This window comes from Patagioenas fasciata, chromosome 3 (genome assembly GCF_037038585.1).
Source record: "Patagioenas fasciata isolate bPatFas1 chromosome 3, bPatFas1.hap1, whole genome shotgun sequence".
NCBI lineage: Eukaryota > Metazoa > Chordata > Aves > Columbiformes > Columbidae > Patagioenas > Patagioenas fasciata.
This window is the reverse complement of record NC_092522.1, coordinates 112,181,574-112,201,529: the sequence shown is the minus strand read 5'-3', so window position 1 is coordinate 112,201,529 and position 19,956 is coordinate 112,181,574. Positions and strand designations below refer to the sequence as shown.

General features: G+C 37.9%; 1 protein-coding gene across 3 annotated transcripts in view; it reads left to right on the top strand.

Moving 5' to 3' along the window:
* The window catches only part of NBAS (NBAS subunit of NRZ tethering complex), a 185,089-nt gene extending 167,044 nt beyond the window's left edge, over positions 1–18,045 (top strand). For 2 of the 3 annotated variants that reach the window (XM_071807074.1, XM_065834472.2), the window contains 3 exons: positions 1,578–1,722; positions 7,982–8,110; positions 16,982–18,045. In XM_071807074.1, coding sequence (XP_071663175.1) covers positions 1,578–1,722; positions 7,982–8,110; positions 16,982–17,257 — 550 coding nt within the window. In that variant the 3' untranslated portion in view covers positions 17,258–18,045. Of the gene's footprint in view, positions 1–1,577; positions 1,723–7,981; positions 8,111–12,027; positions 12,049–16,981 lie in introns of those variants that run through there. The other variant, XM_071807075.1, reaches the window with a different exon arrangement.
* Positions 18,046–19,956: the final 1,911 nt, after the last annotated feature.

Genomic DNA, 19,956 nt, shown 5'->3' with positions numbered 1-19,956 from the left:
TATTGGTAGTTGTCCTCTCCAAAGTTGTCAGACCTATTCCTTGATACATGTCAATCCAACAGACTCTCTTAATAGACTCCATTTAGAGTGATATTAATGTGTTACTTTCAACAATTGCTGCTAAATAATACCTTTGAAAAGCAGCACTTCACTACTCCTTCCCACATGTGCTGTATGTCTTAATTTACACTAAATTGTAAAAACAACCTGCCAGATTTGGTCTTGTTTGGATTTTTTTTTCTTTTTTCCTTCAAGCTATAATGAAAAGTTTCCTGTGTCTTTGGGAGGCTGATTAATAGCAAAAGAGATGTTGGGATGATTTTTAAATCACGTTTTCTGCCTTCCTAAGTTCATGCACGGATGAACATTGTGGTTGTGTTACTGTGGCTTAATATAATTATGATCTAAACTGTGATTGTGCATAATTTTAGCCCATTGTAGATGGTAACTGAAATGCATTAACTTAATTCACATTAGGAAAATGACAGCGTGGATGTGTTCCAGTGTTAAGCTTTGTGCTGTCATTTAAAAGCTCCGGTATGTTCCCTGTTTCTGTCGATACATCTGGTCCTAGCAAGGACACCTGGCAAAAGTACCTAAGTATCTCCATGATCTAACGAGTAGCACCTGTAGGCCAAGAAATGTCCCAGCAACAAATCTTTATAGTTGGGGCACCAAACTCATTTTCGCTGAGGGCCACATTGGCCTCGCAGTTGCCTTCAAAGGGCCCAAGGTAATTTTAGGACTGTGTAAATGTAGCAGTAGTTACATACATACAGTCCTAAAATTACCTTGGGCCCTTTGAAGGCAACCGCGAGGCCAATGTGGCCCCCAGCGAAAATTAGTTGGGCATCCTTGCTTTATAGCAAACATTGCCTTGCCATCATGTGTGATAAATATTACTTGGATCTACTGTCTACCATTGATGTAAGTCTGACTGTGTAAGAGCGACATGGCATGAAGTTCTATGTGGAATGAAAAGACCATTTTAAATATGTGAAACAAATGTATCTGCATCCGTATCTGCTAATGAACAATTACAGATGCGTGTACTTTCACTCTTTACGCTGTTTGGTTGGGCTATAAAAAAAGTTTATTTTTGTTTGTACTTATTGAACCTGAAAATTAAAATGTAAATCTTGAAAGTATTTTCTTTGTTCAGAAGCAAGACACAGATACGTGAGAGGCAGATGCTGTTAGAATGTGATCGAAGCAAACAAAATTAGGAATGCTGGATTTCTGTCTTCCCTCCCTCGATACCATTCTGCTTGGGAAATTAGCTGGTATAAAGCCAGGAAAAGCTGTTCCTGTGCTGTTCCAATTTGATCAATCTTTATCCGGTGCATGATTCCTCAAGGATTATAGCACTGTGTCGTAATTCAAAATACTTTAAGCTTCTTTGTTGCATTGAAAGAATGATGGCATCGGGATTAGTAGGTTGCCTCGAAACTTTCTTCTCTTTCGTGAGATTGTACCTTACATCACAAAACAATCAAATGAACAAAAAACACCTACAGAAAATGGGGGTGGAGGTATATATTTATATTCTAAACACATCTCTGTTTTATTCTGGGCAGATCGTGCACAGATGATAATCCCTGGGTGAAACTGGGAACTGTTATGCTACAGAGATGCCCACCTGAGGAAAAGGAGAACACAGGAAATGAAATTTTGAAAATCTGCCGTTCTCTGTATGAAACAAAGCACATGCTCCCTGGTGAGGTAAGTTTTAACTTTGGGTACCACAGAGATGAGTCATGTTTTGGGGTCCTATCTACAAGAAAGATGTTGCCATACCAATGGAGATCTAACAAGGTGATTAGAGGAGCGGAGCACAATAAATGCAGAGAGACTGAGAGAACTGGGTTCACTCTGTCTGAAGAAGATGTGGCTGAGGGTGATCATACTGCTGTCTTTAAATACACAGATGAGGAAACACATAGAGGAGATGGAGCCAGGCTCTTCACAGAGATGCTTAGTGGTAGGATAAGAGACAATAGAGATGACGCTCATTACATGCAGAGAGAACATTTTTCACCATTAAAGTGGTGAAATATTAGAATAGGTGGATTCTTAGAAGGGACATGGAATCTCCGTCCTTGGAGGTATTCAGAACTTGACTGGATCGTGTCATGGGCAATTTTATCTTGTTGGATTTGCTTTGAGTGGGGGCTGGTTGGATTAACTGACCTTTAGGTGTCTGTTCTAGTATAAATTATTCTTTGAAGTATTTATAAAAAGTCTTAAATAGTGTATTGCCATACATGTTAGTGTGGAAAAAGCTGTTAATTATATAATCAGTAATTTTCTCACTAAAAGATGCCTGAAGATTTTGTGAGAAATCCTTGGAAAATGTGTTGGTGATGAAAAAACTAATATACAAGTAACTGCTTTGTAATAATCATGGTGCTCTGTCTTAAATATGTATACATACTTCAATACAAGCATCTCTTAAGCATGAAATTACTGAAGTGTTTTGAACGTAAATATTGTATACTAATGAAGACAGATTTGAGAAATGCTTAATAAACTTCACACAACTTTAGAGTAGTCATGTGCATATTTTTAGTAGGCTGATTAATGCCTTATTATCATCTTCACACAATCACAGTCTGTTATAGAAAACAGCTGATGTTAAGACTAGAAGCAGAATAGAAACAACACGTTCTGCTTAAAATACAGACAGGTGGAGTGTTTTGTTTGTTTTTGTTTTTTTTTTTTTTTTAATAATCAGACAGATTTGAGTCAAGTTTGATATCTATTTAAAACATGATTCTAGAAGGTGTCAGAAAGCTGAAATGATTAATACATTTCTTAATTCATTCCACCAAAAATTTTGATGGAAGGCAGGTGTCACTGTCCCTGGGGCTGGCCTAAGTACACATGCACAGGAGTAGACAAACTTAATCAAATCAGAATTTTCTAACTCACCTCGGTGAACAAGGGAGACAAATCCTACCAAGGGTCTTTGTCTTACAGCAGTCAGTTCACGGAGAGTTCTGCTCAAGAGTGGGTCATGGTTTGCTTAGTTCTCTTTATTGAGTAAACTTTTTCTTATATTCTGTAACAAGTCCTTATTTATACACAATTTTGGTCTTGGTTAGCAGCTTTGCTTGAAGGTACCTGCCTTTTTTAATGGTACAGGAGGTTGGAAGAGCCCTCTGTATAGGTGTGAATATACAGATACAACATGAAGGTGCTCTGATCCTCAAGCATAAAATAGCTTTACCAATGTAAAATAACTTTTTTTATTATGAGAATGCTGGGCAGCAATACATGTTGCACTAAAATGTGTAGGTGTACGGTTACCTACAAAGACAAGCTGTATTGCCTTAAATCTCCATTTGAGAAGAGAGGGGAATGACATGGATAAATTCAAAGTAACTTATTTGTATGCACAGCTGCAGTACTTAGTGCACAAATTGGAGAGTTGAGATCGTGTGTCTGAATAAGATGAAAATCTGATTACTGATAATTAACCTGTTTAGATTACTTCACGTTTCAATAAATACACTGATTAAGAAGACAGACCTAGAATGACAGAGTTCTAAAATCTGAGAGATCAGTTTATCGCCATGAATAACATTTACCGTTCTGAAGTCCAAAGATTGTGATGGAAAAAACAGTTTAGCTGCAAGTCATGATGGTCTAGAAGTTAGGAAAAGTGTTTCTTTCGATTTAATGATAAAGGTTTCTCTCTTTATTTTACCTCCTGTTGGCCTTTCTACTTTTTTTATAACCAAGTACTTTTTTTACTGTCTTTTGAGGAGTTGCATAGCTTTAATATTTGTGTTAGTTGAAGTAAGCATTGTCTTATTTGCTTGGAAAGCACACGTGTTTGAACTGACAGCTGCACTGCTTGCACTCCTTTTTCCATTTTTAAGTCGTTGTTCCTGTTTTTTACATATGAGTACACATTGTATGTTTTTCTTTGTTCGCAGTTGTCTCTGATCACTTTGTTCAGGTAATTTTGAATATAAATGCTGCCCTTTGGTTTGCTTGCAGCCTCTCCAGACACAATACTGTTTGAACTATTATGCAGCCCTTAAAACTAGCCTTGAAAATACTGAATAATACTGGACCCAGAACAGACTCCTATGAAATCCATTTCATATGCCTCACTGGTCTTACAGTGATGGCTGCATAGATCGGTGACTAGGGTTATCTTACAAGGGTTTCAGCTAAATCATGGTGTTCCAGATTTTGATTTAGGACTTCCCTTGTCCCTCTCAAGGTACCATCATTCCCCTCGAAGCACAGCCTCACGCTGCAGACAGACACTGAAATGCTTCCAGGTGCTTCTTGCAGACTGAAAGGCACTTGTGCTGCTGAGAGCAGCGCTGGGAGCGATGCCCTGCAGCCCAGGGCTGGATTTCCAGCTGCTCTCCAGGGCAGCAGTGCAGTTATTTGTGGCAGATGTACGAGGAGGTGTTTTTTGGTATTTTTACAGCCTGTGCTTGACAAGCTCTCCTGTGGAAAAAGCGATGGAGGCCACTCCAGGGATTTGCAAGTTGGACCACACTATTCTATACCTTATTTCCCTGGTGCAGAGAACGGTGTTTCATGTCACATTTTTTGAGTGTTGCTAAACTTAAAATATGTCATAATGATGGCCTTTTCCTAAACTACAGAACCTGGTGCAGGAACGTGTTTCTGTACAATGTTTTTGTTTTTTTCATTGTATGTTTTGATGCTTTTCATGGACTGGGAGTGTTGATAGGTCCATAATACTTTTCTCCTCGAGTGCCTGCTTTCTTCCGCCTCTGAAAGACAGACTGCATTGCTCTTTTCCAGTCTTCTGTTACGTGTTTCATTATCAAGCATGGTGTCTCTTACCTTAAATTATCGTTTCTTTATGCATTTTGGGGTGAATTTTTCAGCCCCAGAAACACGTGTTATTTTTTTTTTAGACTGAATTTACAATACTGAAGTCTCACCCATTACTATTGTCAACTGTCTCATTTGCCTGAGATGTTTTAATAAGAATAGAAGCAAAAAAGATATTTAACACTTCGGCTTTTTGTTGCAACAACATGATTCATGACATGCTGATAAGCAAAAGTCAATATCATCAGTGTACGAGGAAAACAGAAGCAGTGCAGTCTTATAAGAGGTATCAAGTGAAGAACAGTAGATAAGAAGTACCTTTCTCCATAAACCACTGGTAAGACTGGCATTAAAATAAAATACCACGTTAGGATAGCTGCATTTTAAGAGGACACTGAAAAATGAGAGACAAAAGAGGCAACCTGCAAAAATTAGTACACAGTGAAAATACCTTGAAGTAGAAGCCTGAGGGAGTGCAGTGTATTTGCTTATCAGAGTGATTGATTTTATTCTGCAGATATTTTTAGATGGAACAGAAGCTAATAAAACTGACTTGATTTACAAAGGCATAACAAGAACCAGTTAAGTTTAATTTATACTATTTCATTTTTTTAACCTAAGATATGATATTTTGACAGTAAGTAAAATTAATTGTTGGAATGTGTTTTGTAGGTAAGAGTGGATACGTCTGCTAGTCATGGTATAATCGAGCACAAAGTTAATCAAGTCATCTGACTGGTACCTACCTGAAATCTAATGAAATTTAGCTTCAAAATATGCTAGTATAAGATAAACAGAAGTTAATTGGATAACGAAGGCTGTTTTCTTACATAAAGGCCTTTATGCCTCTGTGATGAACAAAGCAGATTGTGTTAGAACACGTCTCATTAGAATGTGTAACCAGTGCTAGAGTGTAATTGAGAAGCATCTAAGAAGAAAACAAAATGCTGGCATATTATCTGAGTTAAATGTTATTGCTTTGAAAATAGCAGTGTTAATATCTGTATTACTGCATTTGCTTGCTGAGAGATAATTTTTTTTTTATTTTAAAGCATCTCATTGAGTCAGCAAACTTGGATTCAACATCTGCATCTCTTCTCTCCCTGCCCTGTTGCTTTAAAGATGTGCAGTACCTAGTTACATTTTACAATTTGCTTAGTTTCCTCTTCTTCCTCTCAAAAACCCCAAACTATGTTCTGAGGTTCTTTTAGAGAGCCTTTTTATAGTTATGGATTATTTCTCATGGCACAGCTGCTCCGTTTAGTTTTGAGAGGCTTTTGGACAGAAAAAGCAAGCACGGTAAAACTGCTGTTTTGTTCGGGTTGTGTATTTTATGGCTCTCAAAATTTATTTTTTTCTGAACATAAGCCACATTTATTGCCATGGATACACCTTTTCAAGAAAAGGAGACAGGTAGTGTGAATCTCTAACTTTGCATTTGGTAAGTTTGCTGGTATGGCAGGCACACTACTGCTCAAAAGAAATACAATGAAATATGAAATTATCAGAGGTTTAATAAGTATATGACTGATCAGACAAAGCTTAACGTATTTATTGAATTTTCTTATTCCTTGATCCTATATCAGGGGTGTCAAACTCATTTTCACGGGGCGGGGGGTGGCACGTCAGCCTCGCTGTTGCCTTCAAATGGTCGAATGTAATTTTAGGACTGTGTAAATGTAGGAGCAGTTACAGTTATACAGTCTTAAAATTACATTCGGCCTACAAGGCTGATGTAGCCCCTGGTGAAAATGAGTTTGGCACCCCTGTCCTATATCCTATCCTTCACTTAACACATCATCAGTAGCAGAACAGAATGCAAGTGGAGAAGAACAAGTCTGGTTAAGAAAACAAGCCTTGCCTCAGTGATTCAGTGCTCAGTCTGACAGAATTTGTCCTTCCAGGTAGTGTTTCTTGAAGGCATAAATTTAGAAGAGATTGAACAACGTGTAGCCAGACTGTTCTCTGTGCTGGGCAAGGCCAGGTGTCCCTGCAGTGTGTTACAATTGAAGCATTTAATATCTCTTTGTCTCCAAATAATTTAAAGCTTTTAGGCTCACAGCTACTAAGACTGTGGTGCTGCTAAAAGTACAGTTGCATTATGGTCATCAAATTGCTACACGTGTCATTAAAGTGTAAAAGATGTAAAAAATGCATAGGACTTCTATTCTCCCAACATAATAAATAGCTGATGAGATCCTTCCACAATTGCTCTTTAAATGTTGGAGTGAAACAGAGAGACCCTCAAAGAGTTGGGTACTATTTTCAGGGTGACTGTCATACATACTCAGAGCACTTGGTGTAAGTTGTCCTGGAATGTGGGACATCTCTGGTGCTCATTGAGAGGTGGTTGTGGCAAATGACCAAAATTCTTGACAATGACAAAAAAGGGAGAAGGGAAGTTATAATTTGATTTATAATGTAACTTGTTAGTTGAAATACTTTTTGATGTATCAAAGAATAAATCACTGCAATGTTGGGGGAAAAACAAAACCACAGGTTACATGTAGGAGATTACCTTAGCCTTTGTTAAAAATAAATAGAAAAGTTTTGGAAATGCACAGTAGGTTTGTTGTTTGTTTTAAAGGTATTTCACTGCCTAGTTTCTTCTTGCAGATGATTTATGATGTTAAATTTGTGCTGTATGGAAAATTAATTTGCTAAGCTTTAGTTGTGTATAAAATTTGAAAAGATTTTGTGACAGAGCTTTATAGTGCTGAGCTCTGATATGTACTGTTATTTGTTCTTTATTTTGTTCAACTTAGTATAATTGTGTAATTGAGTTACAGAAATGTCACAGGTGTCTTTTAAGTTTCTTCCTGTGCTTTGCCATATTTCAGTAAGCACAGATATATTAGTCCCACAGAGAGCTGTGATTGCTCTGTTGTTCTTTCAGTAACACTCCAGGTTGTAATGGTGATTCAGTACCTGCCTTGTCCTAATGTAACAAATGTTGCACTTACAACCCTGTATTCCACATTTTTTTTTAAATTTGCACTTTCAAGTTTTCAGACTTATTTCCAACAGGGAGTTCATTGCTTTAAAAGTTTGATTTTCATATTGCATTTCACATAGAATTTTCATTAATTTTAGTGGTAATGATGATGTTAATATCTCCAGAGATCGCATTGAGTTAGTTTACTTTTATTTTCAGTGTATAAAAGAATTATGTTTGCTGCTGCTTAACCAGTCCCTCCTGCTGCCATCCCTGAAACTGCTGGTAGAAAGCAAAGATCAAGATCTTCATGCTGTGGCACTGGAGCAGATTACAGCTGTTGCTAAGGTATGAGCTGTTGAATTAACCACCTTTCAGAATTTGAGGTAATACATTAGCTCTTTTATCTTCATATAGTAAGCAGAGACTATTGAGACTTATCATTATTAAGATTTTCCACAGCTATTGTGTCCGCAGTGAGCAGTAACACAGGGCTAGTAAGATCTTTTATATCTGCTTAAGGTGATTAAAACTCACAGCACTTCCATTGAATTATCTAGTATGCTATTTTAAGTCAGTGTGGTGGAACAGGAACTATTCTGTTATATAGAGTAGAGTGTTATCGCTGTGTTCATATTCTAGCACTTTGGGGGGTTTTTTTGGTGATAATAGTACAACAAATGAGTTAGCTTGGTTCTAACAAACTTGGCACGTGGAGAGCTGTTACATCACTGGTTTTGTTGTAGAATGGTTAAAATGCAAGGTGGTGTGTTTGGGAACTTTCATGGAATTCTAAACAGGTTTTATTCGATACTGCAGCAAAGTTTCTGGAGAAAAAATAAATACTGTCTTTTTTTTCTTTAGACAAGAGATTACTTTATATTTTTCAATTGTTACATAAAGTTCCATTACTCTTTTTTTTCCCAAGTATTTGCTTTTCAGTTAAGAAGGAACACCTAAAAAGATAAAAGCTAGTCTCCTAGACAAAAGCATTATATTATCTTTTATCCATTTTTCTAAAAACTGAGCTGGCTTTTAAACTTCTTAAAGCTCTTCATTGAACACATACAACCTGAGTTTCTTGGATTTTTGTGAGCTGTGGTCTACGATTTAGCACTCTACCACAAAAGAGAAGGGAGCTATTGTCTCAGACGTTTATATGAAAGGGAATGGCTTTCTCATCTGGCTGAATGAATTGCATTGCACATTTCCAGAATTGTAATATTTAGGTAGGAAAACCACATATGTAATATTTCAAAGTTCTGAACCATATTTTAGGGAGCTCTTGGTTCTGTATTACAATAAAAAATAATAATTGATGGTAAATTTCCTGGGTGCTACTTCAAAATGAAACTACCCGTATGGAAACAGTAACTGAACTGTGTATCTTTTTAAAATAAGCATCGCCAAAACACAGAAGCATTAAAAATGTGATCTGTGGGAATTCAGATTAAAAGTATAACTTTTTTTCTGTGACACATGAAGTAAGCAAACATTGCCCCATTTCTGCAGGAGCTTCCTAGGGCAGGCCCTCTGCTCTAGTTATATTAATTGCAACAAATTTTTCAGATTACAGTATCAGAGTATGTTTGGGATTGGAAGGGACCTCTAAAGATCATCTAGTCCAATCCCCCTGCTGGATTCCTGGGTTGCAGCAAACAGTACAATCCTACCACGTGCTTTCACACCATCCTCAATTCCCTAGGAAAGATGTTGTGCATCCCACTCTTCCCCTATGTTTCTCATCCTCGCTTATTCCTCCTCGTGTGCTGTGTCTTTCCTTCTTACGCTGCACATTGTATTCCAGAAGCTTTCTCTTTTTGCATCTGTTGGGTGGCTCGAGGAAGGATTTGTCTCCTTCCCTGTCAGGAGGACTCCAGAACACGTCAGTGGAGACCAGTCAGAGGAACAATAGATCCAGAAGCAGAGGCTCCACCTGAGATGTTGCTGATTTTCCTTCAGAAGGGCTTAGTTACCAAAATGGATGAAGAAGCATCAGCTTTTTTAACCTGTTCTCTATGAACATTTAAAATGGTTGCATGGAAGGCAGCAGGGCATATGGTATCTAGTACATACATGCTTGTATCAAAATTGGTCTATCATACATACCTGCTTATATCAAAATTCCAATGTCATAGTTAGCATCCACTATGAATTTGGAGCATTTCCTGGTTGAGTTTGGCATTTTAAGCAAAGAACCACAGATTTTTATGAAGGTGTTCCTATTCCCTTTTCCTTGTACAAATAAACCACAAATGTTTTAAATTTTCCACAAAATGTAATTTTATGACTATTAGCCACCAAAACAATAGTAGATTGTCTTTAGTATATTCATAGTTTTCTTTTGCCCCTTGCAATTTTAGATGTGGTGTCTGCAAAGCAAGGGTTTTTTGTAACTGTTTTTCAACAAGATGATCTCATAGGAAAGCAGTCGGGGATCTGATATATGCATGCACTTTCTCATCTATATGTTTTTGTTAACCTTTTAAAATTGACTTTTTTGTTAACAGATGAAAGCTGCTGTGTGACTAGCTCTGAAGCTTGCCAGCAGGAATTCATGTCCGAGTACATTTTATTTAACTGTTTTTAAGGCACAATGCTGTGCAGTAGCACTTTCTGAATAGCTGCTAATTGTATTGCTCTCTTAACTGCCCTTTTCTTTCTGGTGTGCTACAGCTTTCCATTTTCTACACTCTTAGGTTGATAACATTATCTTGAAGTTTTAGGGCCAGGAACCGTATTATCTTCTTACTAATATAAAGCACTTTGTACACCTGCGCATGCCTAAAATAATACTCTTTTTGGGCGCTTATGCAGGAGGCAGCTTGATATGCTGTTTCTAATTTTTCCTTCTAAATTCAGTAATCATTTGAGCATGTAGTTCTGTAAGAGTGCTGCATAGTCTAGAATTTTCAAAGCATTTAGCTTTCATCTAACGTTTCATCTTAAGCCAATGAAAATTTAACTGTTGACTTCTGTACGTTAGGCATAGAGTTTATCCAGTACCTTGAATGTGACATGTGACTGCCAGTATTAGAAAAGTAACAAGTACAAAAGTGTGACATGCTAAATTTTAAAGCTGTTATATTGTTTAGAAAACTAGCTGTTACTCCTTGCTTTGTACGCATCTGTTATAATTACATTAGTTCGTGTGGTACTTCAAAGTGCATTTATTGCTTAGCTATGTCAATGTTTGTTCAGTATAATTTTATATGTGTATTATTTGCTTTTTAAAAACAATGTTCAGACTGTTGATGATTTTGGTGTATTCTTAATGAATTTTCATAGGAAGCCCATTTCTGCTTACATCAAACAGGAAAAGGACAAATAACATCTGGCAAAGGGAAGTCATAGCTATTGATTCCCTGACATAGTGCTAACACAGCTCACAACCGTGGCTGTGAGAAAAATACAGCACTTGCTTGCTGATACGATGTATTAGTTAGCCATTTGTTCTGTGTTGCTGACAGCTTTATGGATGTTTACAGTTAAGGATGATGCTGAAATGCTGATACTAGGAATTGTATAGCTTTTGCCTGTAATAAAACAACCAAGATTTTGTGTAAGCTTTTTTTGAAATTGCAGACCTCTCTTTTTATTGTGTATCTTTTTAGAAACTGCCACTTGTCTTTTCTGGATAACAGAAATAACTATTCTTCCTCTCCATTCTGTGGTGTGTGAATAATTTTAAAAATCAGTTTACTTAAATAAGCATGTTACTGCCAATAGGGCCCAGACTTTGCCCTTAAGAGTCAGATGATTTTTGAGAAGGTTTCAGTGTTGTCTGTTCCTTGGTTTCAAAGGGTAAGACTGATTTTTATACTTCTGACAGAACCATATTCTGTTACCTGTTGGTAGTTACACTGTTAAAATAACTAATAAATGGGAGTTATTATAAACAGTGCATATAATTCTGCAACCAAGGCTCTAATAGAAAGTAGAACTAGGAAATACTTTTAGTTAATCTGAAATAATACCTTAGCTCAGTTTGCATACTGTACTTTCAATAGTGAAGTACTGAGATTACCTTTACGACATGATTTATGAAAAATGTAATATGGAAAATCATAAAGAATGTGTGAAATAACACAATGTCTTGTGCTGTTTATGGCTATTCACTTGTTGTGACTTACCTTTTAAAAGATACCTTGTTAAATTATATGTGTTTAAACTAGAAGTGATTATGGTAAAATCTCTCTCTCCAGCTTAGTTTTCTAGGGATTTTAATTTCTCTTTGTTTTCTTCTCTCTTTGTTTGTCCTATAGCTATAGACTCCGTTCAGCAATAAAATGGAAAGCATTTTTATCTTCAGTAGTAGTGGAGACCTAATACTCTGGGAAATAGCAGGTTCAGTTCTTTGCTGCTGCTAGATGAGCAGCAGCTCTTATCTTTCTGTTATTGTCCATATTTCATAATGCATGTGTTTTATAATGCATAACTTAGGGATGAAATATTGCCTATTGCTAATACCAGAACCTCTGAACACCTTGCACAAACAACTTTGACAAGGAATTGTGCAGACCCTGACTTGCCCCTTAGTGAGGCAAACGATACCACCTTCTCTTGCTTATCTGAAATTCTCGTTACAGGAGAGAATTCCACACCCCTCCCCCCCCCCGTTATAGATACAGGACATCATAGCAAATATAGCTCCATTGTCCATGTACACTGTGTTAGCAACCACAGAAAACACTGGATGCAGATATAAGTTGTGTCCTTGGTCTCAGAGAGCGGATCCACAAAATTCTTGCATTTGTGGTTGCAAGAATTTGTGGAGGCCTCAGTGATTTATTAGTAAAGCCTTCTAGATGTTTCAAGTTCCTCTTCTGAGTACATCAGCAGAGGTGCCACCTGTGGCAGAGCCGGTATTCACCCACCTTTTTCACACACAACCTTTCTTAAAAGTTGCAGGCTCCCTGTCTCTGCTTCCCCAGGGGACCCGCTGCTGCGGGAGAGCTGAGCACCTCCAGCCTGAGCACATTTACCATTCCTAAAATTAATGTGCTATTGGCAAAGCCCCAGGCAAGCGTGCTTAACCCTTGCTGATTATGCACTGCCAGCACCAAGTTCAGCGTTAAGACACAAACTGCCATTCTGATTCAGAAATACAGCAGTCAGCGGAGGGGGGAGTACAGGTTGTGCAACTGCTCTGTGTTCGGATCATTTGCTGGGCTGTTAGAGGAACAGCTGGAATCCCACAGCCTCTCTGAGAGCAGCACTTGGTGATCTGGGATAGGGTTCCTCCCCATCCTGCTGAAGATGTGCCAAAAGAGTTTAAGACTCGTGGAGACAGAGCACAAGTGGGTCCTTAGTTCTGTTGATGGAAACCTTGCTGAGCTGTGGTTTTCCTTCTTTAGATGCAGATCCATTTATAAATCCTGCGTTAAAGAGACATTTGATAAAATGTACAAGCCCTGTTTGAAGCAGAGTGCTGTAGCACTGCTTCAGTGGAAATGATGGGTGCACCTGTTGTGATTCTGTTTCTGTTCTCTCTCGCTTTGCAGATGAATATGCATGTCCCTAGCAGGGAAAGGTATTGATTATCATAGTCTAAAGGAGAGAGCTAGTCATCAGAGACACCGCTTGAATACCTACATCTTGAATGTAGATTTCAGCCAATGCCTAAGTAGGTATGTAAGTCGAGGAAAAAAAGTCAGGATTTCCTCTTCTTAGCATAACTATCCTCATTAGTTCTTTTAAGTGTACACATCTGCATTGTGTGTGAGCACCGTGCTAAATCTGCACTGTCAAATCCTACTGAAGGAGAGATAAATATGAAAAGGATTTGCCCATTTAAGCTTCCAGAAGTAACAGATTTTACACTAATTAAAAATTTAGCACCCTCAGCATGAGAGTCTAGATAGGCATGATGATTTTTCTCCATCGTATATACTCTCAGTTTATCATGAATGTGGTTTATAGTGTATTCACATGTTTGCACAGTATGGAAAGTGGTTGTATATTCTGTTGTGCAGAAGATACCTGCACCTCTGAGACTTGCTTAAACTGCAGTCAGCTGCATCCCATATCACTGAAACAGTGTTTCTGGGATCAGCTGTAAACTTTGCTGGAACCACGGTTTTAAGACTTATTTCGAATCTTGGGATAGTCAGGGCTCTGTGTGTGCAGGCACATCAGAAGTGACTTGTTAATAAGATCCCACCTTTGCTGTTGGCCCAGAAGCAGCAGCTTTTTAACACTGTGATGGTAAGGGTGCTTTTCAGTAATTGCCTTAATTGGGTTTTACTCTTTGTTTTGTTTTGTTTTTTACAAAACTTGTCGAAAGACTGATTTTATTTATTTATTTATTTGCTTACTTACTTATTTATTTATTAAGAAAGAAGCTATAGTGCAATTTAGAGAGCCTGTCTAGTATAGCCTAATATTTGGTATGCGTGCTAAAAACATATGATTGCAGCCAATCTGTGCTAATTAAAACATTTCAAATATGATTTAAATAATTGACAAAAATAACCCTTAAGGTTGTTTTGAATTAATATTTTTTAAGAGGTAACATTTTGAGGTCCATTGGAACAGTATCCTGGCTCCAACAGAGGGGAGAGTTACAAGTTTAGCAAAGAGTAAGAATAGGGCAAATGTATAGGCTCTTTTTCTGAAATCCTACTCTCCTAACTTCCAGGTGTTTCCAGCTGTATTTGTGTACTGAGTAACTGCCAGTGGTTTTATTCCTCAGTTTCATCCTATTTTTCCTTAAACTTGGACAAGCTTTTATGTTCTGCAGTATCATTTGCCAAAGAGTTCAACAGTGTAAACAAACCCAACTATTTCCTTTCACTTACTCTGAATCTGATCCTACTAGGTTCCTTTGATGCTCGTGATTCCTTTTCTTTAAATGAGACAATGTGTTTAATCAATTCCTGTATCAGTCAGTAACATGCAGATTCCATAGATGTATCATTTAGCCTGAAGTCCAACAGGTTTTGCACAATGATGTGGTCATAAATCTCAGTGTTGTTATGTGCTCTATACCCTCTAAGCTGCTTCTTTTCTAGACTGAGGAGTCGTAGTTTTGCTTAGTCATTTCTTGCACAGACACCATATTATACTCTGTGGTGTATATGCTGTGTGTATTTATATTATTTCAGGCTTTTTTTTTTGCTTTATCTAAGCATCTAAGCATCACTGCTCAGTGTATAAGCTATCTTAATTAAGGTCATTGAGGAAACTTGTTTGACTCATCTTTTTTGAACATTAGACCTCAAAATCGTGCATGGTGTTGGGCACTCATTCAAAGATGAATTCCTCTCTCTCTTTTATTTCTTTTTTATTGTGTTTATCTGTGCTTCCAAGTAACTCTAGAACTTGCCTAGGAACAGACCAGGTTCAGCCATTAATTTCCCCTTTTTTGATCAGTATTATCTGTAACCTGCCTCTATGTCCTCTGCTTTAGAGTTACCTGTCACAGCATTGCTCGTGTGACTGTTTGCTCATTCAAAGACAGCTCTGACCCATGTATACTATCTAGCTGTACCTTTGACAGGATGGGTAGGCTGGGCAGAGGCAGCAGGAGGAATTTGTACTGTCAGCCAGGTCCTGGGTCCAACAGCTTCACCCCTCAAAACTCAGACCTGGGCTGTTGCTCAGCCCAGTCAGGTCAAGGTTGAGCAGATGCAAGTTTCTGCCATCAGCCCCTGGTGAGATTATCCCCCCCTCCTCCACCTTTCCTTGCTGCCATGGTCCTTTGCAATTATCTTTCTTTTATCACACTGATGCTTAGATTGCTGCTACATGCTCAGCATGATGCCTGCACTTGGGACCATCTGCAAGCTCGTGTGCTTACAAAAGGCTGTGGGCTGCTCATTATGTGGATCTGCACCCCAGCAGCACACAGAGACCAGTGTGCTGAGACTGGTTGGACCCTCCGATAAGCTTTTTGGTGGAATTCAGGGCATTAGCTTAAAGCTGTGGAGTCCTAAACAGCTCTCGATCCAGTCCTTGACTGCGCTGCTGGTTTGTCTCAGCTGAGATCAGCAGAGCTGTTCAATCTGGTTGCTGTCCGAGAGCTCATCCTTAAGCTCAAATAGTCCAGTAGGTCTAAATTGATTAACATTTCCCATTTTCTGACTTCAAGTCTGTCTGAAGACCCGGTCAGAAACAGGAAACTGTTGCAATGCAATTGTCTCCAGGTAACTGGATGGAGACACAAGATGGCAACCAGACCCTGTCAATGCTTTTCATACAGCTGAGACCACTGTCTATTCTGCAAGTTTTTGGTCACCATAAGCCAAGTCTAATAGCCTTAAAAACTCATTTAAATCAGCCCTCCCATCTGCTGCTATTCTCGTGACTGTAATTACTGTTTGTGTTTTATGTTCATTAAAATCAAACACTGAAGCCCTGTGTAAAGTTGCATCCTACACACAGGTGAAGAACAGACCGCAGGGAGCTCAGCAGTGGGGCAGAATATCCCTCCAGCCTCCTGTTTCAGAAAAGATGAGAGCTCTTTGGGTAATGGCTTATTATGTTGCATGGTATGCTACAAGATGCCAACACCAGGAATTTTGTTTAATCATCAACCTGTCTTCAACAAGAAAACATGTCAGTAATTAACTGGACCTAGAACTGCTATGCACTATTGCATTAGATTTGTAAACCATAAGAAGTTTATGTAACTAAGTCTGAAAATGTTGAAGACTTGGAGGGAATCAAGTTTACTTTTAAGCTTTCAGTGGAAAGAAAAATATAAATAACTAAATGAAGCAATGGGAGAAGTAGCATAAGAACGAAACAGCAAGTTCTCTTCCTTATTAAGGTGGTAAAACCATTCTGTTTTTCTAGAAAGCTTCTGATGTTCCAAAGGAAGTGAAAATAGTAAATTGAAAGTGATGATCATGTGTTATTAATTCTAAATTGAAGGCAATAAAAAGAGCTATTTGGTGAATAGTTTCACCTGTACTGGGGTTGAGAACCTGTGAAAAGTCTGTAAAGTTGTTCGTGTAATCCTAGGCCGGTTGTTGAGCATCTTTATTCCTTAACTTCTTGCAGGTCAAGTGTTTATATTAATGTGATAGAGACTGTTAAAGGCATACTTTTAAATATTCTGTCATTTGCAAAGTGTATATCCCTGTTAATCCATATAGAATTCTTATCTATCTTTCACGATCACACTGTGCAGCTGGAACAGTCATGACGTGTTTTAGTACATGGGTGTATCTGGTAATTAATTTTTAATTACTTTGGATTTTTCTTTCTTCATAGGTTGATGATTCAAGTTGTGACGCTGAGATACTTTCCTTGCTCCTCGACGCCAAGTTAGTGGTGAAGTGCGTATCTACTGCCTTCTACCCTCGCCTTATTGAGCACTTGCTGGCTGACCAGGGAGAAGGAGGTTGGGACGTGGAGGAAGTAGCAAAACAACTTAGAGAAGCCGGGTTCAACGCAGAGGCCGGGTCCCTCTTGATGTCCTATCGAGGGACTCATCCTGCACTCAGGACTTTTACTACTGCCCTCCAGGCTATTCAGCATTGGATCTAAAAATGCTGGAATTCTTCATTTGTCTGCCTTTGTTTTTCTGGAGATCTTACACAAAAGGGAGAAATTGTCATTCTAGTGAAGTAAGAAAGTTAGTTATTACCTATGTTTTGTTGAAAATACGAACAGCACAATTATAGTGAATTACCATATACTTCTAATCATTTAAAAATTATTGTTGTGGACTGTATCATTCTGTTGTATGACTAGGAAAGCATTGAATCTAATAATGCTTTTCAAATCAGAGAAAAATGTTAAATGGTTACACTCTGTGACACATAAATGAAACATTAGTAAGCTGGCTGGTTATATACCATTTGTCTTAATTTCTGTAAGTAATTTACTCTTGTCATAATGTAAAACTAATGTAAAAAAATAATTATAAAGATATATTAAAAAAACACCATGAAGAGTAATTTCTGCAAACTTCAAAACCTTAACATTTGGTATTGTGCAATGTTGTTAGCACAGCTTTTGTTTGCAATAAGTAAAATATTTTGCATTTAGTGTAGGGTTTTTTTTTTCGTCCTATTCGATAGATAAGACAAATATTTTCCTTCTTCAGCTGCTCTTATCTTTTTTCCTGTCTCTCCTCAATGTTGTTTATTCATAAGGACAAGTTGGACTTTTTTGTACTTGCAGACTGTTCTAGTCTTTGAGTTATTTTTCTCTGCAGTCTGGGAAGCTTCATCTCAAATCCTAAGCATTCATTGATACCTTTTGTGAATGCACTTTCAAAGTATTATACTTTTCCTGAGCTCTGAAAAAATAAACAGGTGTGTTTATTTCCAGATGCCTTTCTGTCTAAATAAGGCAAAGAATTTCTGATTCTTTGCTAGGGGTTTTTAACAAGGGGACTGTTTATTACATTGCATTACTGGAAGCTTTTGATGGTTCTGTGTGCTTATAGGAATTTATTCTTAAAATTAATCTATAAATCTTTTGCCTAATCTTGTGTCCAGATCTGATTTTGATTAAATACTGTGAAGAAACAGTATACATAATAGGATAATAGGATGATACAAGTTTGAAGCAATCTGCAGAGGTAATGTGGTCCAACCTCCTCCTCAAGGCAGAGTTCCTTTGATGTTGGAGCAGGTTGCTGACGGCTGTATTCCGTTGGGTCTTGAAAACCTCCAAGGAGGGATGTCACCCTGCTTGACTGTACCCGTGATGAAAAGCTTTTTACAAATATCCTCTTGTTTGAACCTGTCTCGTTGCAGCTTCTGCCAGTTGTCTCTCATCCTTCCACCATGAATGCTGTGAAGAACCTGGCTTCGTAATCTCAATAACTTTCTTGTAGGTATTGGGTCCACCGTAGCCTTCTTTCCTGAAAAGAAGCAAAACCCAAGAGAAGAAGAAGAAGAAAAATATAGTGCAGTAATTGCAGTTCAGAGGTGATTTAGCTGGCTGTACCATGCCTACAGTACGGACAATGGTGATGGATTGCATTAGCGCTGGTAATAGTCAAAATTTGGCAACAGAGGGATCCAGTTTGGGTGCAGTTGCTCTGTGCTTCAGTAATAACACTCTTATCAGAGCTTTCTGCTGCTTGGGACAGCCAGACACTTTGTTATGCAATATAGTATCAAGCTGAGTGTTATTGAGACAGTAGTTTCTAAAATCCTTCTTTTTCCTAAATGTCATCTTAAATCATAAAGAAGGAAGAAGAGTGGGTTAAAAGCTTGAAGTAGCTATTTAATTGGAAATTTGTATTGCCGAGTTCTTTCCTAGGCTTCAGGATTTAGAAATGGGAGATGACATTTGTGGAACCAAAACTGACTCTTCCTAGCATTATCTTTGGCTTGGGATCTTCTTTGTTTTATCAGCTTTTACTGACGGTGAAAATTGTTCAGACGTTACACTTACGCAGGATTCTTTTTATCAGTGCTTTAATTCTTCAGATTGTTAATCTCATTTTTGTGCTTACTGGTCCCAGCTGCCCATGTGTTTTAAGGAAGGTTATCATCCGTGTATCTGACATAGATATCAAGTTCAAATTTCCATCATTCAGATATATTTCATTAATTCTGTTCTCTGATGCTAACAGTCTCAAGAGCTTCAGACTAGTAAAGCAAAGTATATTGGAATTGCAGACTAAAGAGGGGACAGACTTAAAAAAGGTAACGTAACTGGAAATCAGTAGATGCAAGCAAAACACAAGGAAAACCTCCAGCGAGAAAACCTTGTAGAAGATACTCCTGTACTTTACAATGGAGCGTTTTGGTCTCTCTGCATGTTTTGTTCTCAGGTCAGTAAGTTCAGTGCTAGATTTTCTGACCGTTCTCATTCAGGATCATGAAAAGCTTGTGTTTAGTGTCACTGCAGAGCTGAGCTGTAGATAAAGCTCTGATGAGTGTTATTGATCTTCTGACCATTTTCTCTTTTTCTGGCATTACAAATCCATCATAAATGTTTTCCTTGCAGCCAGGACTACTCCTATTTATTTTGTATTCAGAACTTTTATCTATAAGGACAGTTTTTTATTATATGCATCTAAAATGGTCAGCTTATGTTAGCATATGTTCCAAATAACAGAAAGTTTAAAGAAATAAAAGTGAAAGAAGAGGCACATGACAAGGACTTGTGTATCCCAGTGCCAGTCTTCTGGTATCTTCTGTAGCGTAGAATAACATTGAGGGTCTGGGAGTGACCAGGATGCACTGGTGTATGTTAGTGTGTTGGGTTGGTGTGTTTGATTT